At 39.1% G+C, this 5,881-nt stretch overlaps 1 protein-coding gene across 1 annotated transcript in view; it reads left to right on the top strand.

Annotated features, from left to right (window-relative positions):
* The window catches only part of caskin1 (CASK interacting protein 1), a 167,543-nt gene that overhangs the window by 144,709 nt on the left and 16,953 nt on the right, over positions 1 to 5,881 (top strand). The window contains exons 16-17 of the mRNA XM_015397860.1: positions 891 to 1,001; positions 5,574 to 5,675. Of these exons, the coding sequence (XP_015253346.1) occupies positions 891 to 1,001; positions 5,574 to 5,675 (213 nt within the window). The remainder of the gene's footprint in view (positions 1 to 890; positions 1,002 to 5,573; positions 5,676 to 5,881) is intronic.

Genomic DNA, 5,881 nt, shown 5'->3' with positions numbered 1-5,881 from the left:
AACTTGCATCAGTTATTTTATAAGGCCTTATTTCCAGTATATTTTTACTTATTTAGTTCTAAATCTGGTTGACAGATGTTTCTTCCTCCTCACTTTAGGCTAGTTTTCAATATATGGAGTGAATTTATTTCCATTATTGTTGAAAACGTACGACACGCTTCATAAATATAAATGTGGGAGAAAAAAAAACATTTGGGAAAAGATGCAACTGAGAAATGAAATTTAAAAAAAGTCTGGAAGCAACTTTGCTCTCTTTTTCTTATCTTATTATTTCAAACTAGTTTATCTAATATTTTATTTTATTTTTTAATTTAGGTTTAGACAATCAACTTTCAAGACAATCAAGATTTATATTTTGCATATTTTTAGATCGACCCTTTCACTTAAAGCCCAGCAGAAATGCATCTTTTGAAAATATGAAATGATAAAAAAAGTGTAAAAAAAAAAAAAAAAAGAAAGAAAGAAAGAGAAATGAATCTGAAAGGAACATGAACAAGAGTGATATTAGGAGAAAAGCTTTTATGCTCACAGCCCTTAAAAAGTTTTGTGTCTGGATTTTTTTTAAATAATCTTATTTGACAAAATTTGTTTGGTTTATTTAAAAAGTATTTTCTAATCTCTCAACAATAATAAAACAAAACTCAACCCATAACAATAGAGCTAAGGCGAGTTAACCAGCACCAAAAGGATTACATCATGTTTAAAGCCAGACTTTATTAAAACACGTAATAACAACAGCTCTGGGCTGCCAGCAAGAAATTGGTTTGATCCGTCCATAAGAACTTTGCGTGGCGGCTGCATGGTCCAGTTTGGCCCTACTGATGAAAGGTTGCTGTGTAGTAGCAAACACGGTGCCAGTGACCGCATGCCCCCTGTCTTCTCTCCTGTAGAGCTCAGAGGCCGTTGTCCAATGGCTGAGCGACTTTCAGCTGCAGGTCTACGCTCCAAACTTCCAGGGTGCGGGCTATGACTTGCCCACCATTAGCCGAATGACTCCGGAGGTAAGGCAACCAAACCCTGAAACCCAGAGATCATGAACCCGCCCCCCAAGGACCACAGACGAAACTATTCTGAAATATTATGATTTGTTTTGTCCTCCATGTTGTCCAGGTGCATGTATATTTACCGTAATACCCCTTGCAAATATCCTTTGAATATAATTAAACTTAAAGGTATGGAATAACTGTTTTGATGTGCAGATCAAAATATAAGAGAAAAAGTTTCTGAAAATATTCAAATACTTGCATAGAAATTCACAAATACTGTATATTTGCGGTGCAGAATGTGTGTCACTTGATTGTTAGGAAAAAATAGATTCTGTCAAATATCGGGATATTTTATTCTGTGATATTTTTTTTATTAGAATTTCTAATATCAAAATATTTCATTAGATGATACTGTATTGATTCAAAATATGACAGATCTTAAATGTTAAAATAGTTTAGGGGCAAATATCCATTTCATTGTCATACTGTTTACCTCTCTTAAGCCTTAAGTCTGATGGCCTAATATTCAGCTACTCTGCACCTGCTGAAGCAAAGCAACAAAAAGATCACACAAGTTTTTCCAGAGCTATCTTATGAAAGAATCACAGTATATCTTCTTTGTTAAAATATGGGAAAACTCAGGATAAATCATATCGTGAAACATGTATCGTGATTCGTCTCGTATCGCTAACATCTTCCCAATTCACAGCCATAGCTGTTTTACATCTGTAGAATACAGAATAGGGAATTTGGCTCCTAAAACAGAGCAAATATTTGCACATTTTTAAAGTGGATGTTTATTTATAGATTTATGCATCTGTGCAAACTACAGGTTGACTCATTTACAGTTATGTTGGCAACAAACAGATTGTGCCAAACAACTTTGTTACCTGGAAGTCATGTCGCACCCAACGAAAAAAGTGTCAAAGGTTGAGCTCCGTCTTTTTTTATGCCCTGCTTCCAATCTATCACTCAGGTTGTCTGTGTGCAAAGTAGAAGCCCAACATTCTTTCATTACAGTTCTGAAATTTAGTTGTTATTTTGTTGAGGAGTGTAGTATTTACCCAGCATGCATCAAACTTGTCCACTCTTGAGATTGACAGCTGTCCCAGCATGCACTGCAGCAGCAGTAGCTTTCAATGGAGCGCTCACAGACCTCAGATTATTAAGTTAAAAGTTCTCCTCTCTGTTGCGGTTGCTCAACCAAAGACTCTAAGATTGTTTGAGGTGAGAACATATTTCTAAGCATCATTATTTAGCCCATTTACTGATTTAGTGAGTAATTTAAAAAACTAATTCAGAAGTTGAGAGGACCACAGCAATCAGCGAACCAATTTATGCTGCATGCTCCCGTCCTACCAAGTCAATACTTTCCTGTGTTCTTATCAAGAAAATACTTGGTGAGGACACGAGTCCGTACTCACGCTCTTGTGAATTGAGAACAGCCTTTGTGTCAAATCATTGCAATACATCTTAGAAAATGTTGTGATGCTAACCAGTTTCCGTTAGAAACCGGAGCTCTTTATATCATAGCACTCTGTCTGGGTTAGCTGTCATAAAACGGGACTGATGGACCCAGTATTCAAGGTGAGACAGTCAGTCGGAAAGTTCAAAAACGTTTATTAATGTAAAACGAACAAAAACAGAACAGGAGCTTGGGGAGGTGGCTCACAGCGACTACAGGAGGGGGGGCGGGGCACTTCCCAGGTGTAATAGTCCAGTCCAGTACCATCAGCAGTCCATGAAGGGTGCGTGGGGCCGATGGGCTTCCAACCGACGCAGCGTGCGTCACACAGAGTGCTTGCAGGAGGCCGATCCAAGTCAGGGGAAGACTGATCAGGCAGGAACAGTAGGATCCAGGCTTCCAGGAATCCTCAGAGAGCTCAGGCAGGTTCAGAGTCCAACAGAGTTCAGAAGCGTGTCCAGAACGACTCGCACAGATGCAAACAGGCAGCCTCAGGTGCAGACGGGCAGCAAACAGAGACAAGACGTTGAACTAGGATGAGCAGGACTTTAAACTGGTCTCCTCCTTGGAGCCAGGCTAACGGGCATTAAAACTGATCCTCCCCGCGTTCCGAGCCAAAACTCTGAGGACTCTGCGGGGAAGGATCAGGACAGGATCAGGAGACGAGAAAGACATAAAACCCTCTGCTTCCACTGGCCGCCAGGAACCAAGAAAAGAACTAAAAACTGACTAACAGTCGAAACAAAAAACAAATAATGATCTGACCTGGATAGCTGGGCTGGAACGAATATAAAGCCTCGACCGCAGGTGGATGAGATGAGTGATAATTAGACAGCCGGGAGGGAACGGCAGGTGAATGATATCAGCAACTAAGGCCAGCTATCAGAGCAGATCATGACATTAGCATCCCTAAGCGCAGCTACACAAGCACCAGCTTCTTCTGCCTACTTTCCCTTCTTCCTCTGTTATGTCCTGATCATCTTCATTACCTCTTGCGATCTCGACATTGTCACCAATTTCAACGTGAAAAGGTCTAACGTTACTCAGTGCTGTTTTGGCTGAAAGGAGCAAGCGATACAAGACCTAGCATACTTTATTTAACATGGGAACGTCATTTTGACAATATTTTAGTTAAATATATTAAAACTGGACAACTTGCTAATTTTTCACTGTATTGTTTTGACATCGTAAATAAATATTCCTCAGATGAAGTCTGTTCTTGCAATGAATCGACGATCCCTTAAAAGGGAGCTGTTGTTGCCAACGGAAGCACTCTTTATAAATGAAGTCATCATTTAATAACCATATGTTCTATTAATGGAGGTCTTTTTTTGTGTTATTAGAATTTGTTTAATAAACTCGTTCTAACAGAAAACACTTTCCTCCATTCGCCCTGCTACCATCACATTCTTCCCTCTGACTAGATCAGCAATCTCTGCAATACCTCTATGTTAAGGTGACCAGATTTATGCAATTTTTACATATTTATTCATATTTAAACAAATATCAAGTGTGAAATCCAGGAATGCGCCTCTTCCATTAATATAAATAATGTTAATCAATCAATAGTGTTTATTAGTGTCATCATTCAGTCTTCTCTGTCTTCCTACCTTGTTAGCAATATAACATTGTGTTCATGAACAGGCCAGTTTGCATTAATACGGAGTCTGTGTGAATTTCCCGCTTTTTTCAATTCCCAAAAATTAAAATGAATTTTTTTTTTTATATATATGCAAATTGATAAACATATTTTTTTGTACATAATGATAACCAAACAATGAAATGGCCTCCAGTTGCTGCTCCGTTTGATAGCCTTTAGCAGCCTGGATTAAAACCTGGATTAGGTTAGAATTTTATATACAGATTAAATTACAAAAATTAAAACACATCTAAAAATCTGGATCATTCTTATGATGAAGCAGCTTCTCCAAAAATAAATGTGTTGTCATTACGAGTATAGATGAATGCAAAACAAGCTTCAGGGCATAAAAGTAATGTGTCCTTAAAAAAATTATAATGAAACCTAATAGGAATATCACAATCCTAAGCCTGTTTTCTATTCATGTGTACAGAGCTACAGCCGTTCCTTTTGTTTTAAACAAGCTGTTATTATTTTGATAGAAAGTAAATGTAAAGGTTATATGATCCTATATCCCTGTTACAAAAACCCACAACAAAAAGAAAATATTTTGGCAAAAAAAATGCAAATGTGCTGGATGGCGATGGGGATAGCTCATGGTCTCCTCGAGCTCTGAGGAAGTCGGAGCAGAGCAAGACGGGAGGAACAGCGGAGGCTGTAGGCCTGGCTTTTCACAGGTCTGGAGCGCAGCGGGGCGGGGACAGAGGATGTGGGATTTCTGGGTTACACAGCGTCCAGCCAGCTGTGATAACGAACTTCCCCGTCTGTTTTAAAACACTCTATACGTTAACAGCTGCTTCTGTGCGCAGCGTGCTCGCGTGCTCTTTCTACCTTAATAACATCTTATATGCAACATTGTCCGCCTCATTCATAATACGGTAAAAGGTGGTCGAAAACGGGAACTGTCCCTGGAAATATGGGACATCCGGTCAACCTACTCTATGTATTTCTATTTTTTTGTTAGTTCTAAAGGGTTTAAGGATCAATTTATAAAACCTTCCTTAAAGTAAATAAAGGGATCTTTCTCCCTTGTAGGTTTGTCTTCTTGAGATTTCTCACCTGCACAGAAACGAGTTATGCAACCAGTGTAGTGTGTGGGTATGTGTGTCCGTGTTTGACAGATCCAAATGTTTGTTTTCTGTCCAAGTGTCTCCTTGTGTGTCTATGACAACTTTATATGAGTTATGTTTTAAGAAATCAGGCTGATCAGATATTCTAGATGCTTCCTTTCACCGCAGACATTTATTCTTTTCCCTCCTTGCTTCTCTATTTAATTTGGAAACATTTGCACCATCGCTATTCTTTCCAATCGGCAGAAGCTTTCATCAGATGTCACGCTGTCTCATGTCTTCCCTGTGTGAGCGTGTCTGATGAGAGAAAGAGACAGAAACACTGCTGGGCACTTGGATTGCTGTAACTGCAAAGCTGTGAAGCAAAATGCCACTAAGGTATGCTACTAACAAGTGTGTTGGTGTGTTTGTAGGATCTGACAGCCATCGGAATAACTAAACCAGGCCACCGAAAGAAGATCACGTCAGAGATCAACAAGCTCAGTGTCACAGAGTGGCTGCCAGAGCAGAAACCTGTGAGTACCGATGATAACGGAGAAGGATATGCCTATCACATCTTCAGAGACTTGTTTCTACCGAACTGATGATAACTGTGGTGCCTTGTAAAGATATTCATACCCTTTTTTTTTTTTTTTTTACTTTTTTTTACGTTACAACCATGTGGAAAGAAAAGGCCTGGTTTTCAACTATATCTCTGTTGCACAGCTAGTTAGGTTCTCAG

This window comes from Cyprinodon variegatus, unplaced genomic scaffold (genome assembly GCF_000732505.1).
Source record: "Cyprinodon variegatus isolate N-32 unplaced genomic scaffold, C_variegatus-1.0 Scaffold893, whole genome shotgun sequence".
Taxonomy (NCBI): Eukaryota; Metazoa; Chordata; class Actinopteri; order Cyprinodontiformes; family Cyprinodontidae; genus Cyprinodon; species Cyprinodon variegatus.
This window is presented reverse-complemented; position numbering and strand designations above follow the sequence as displayed.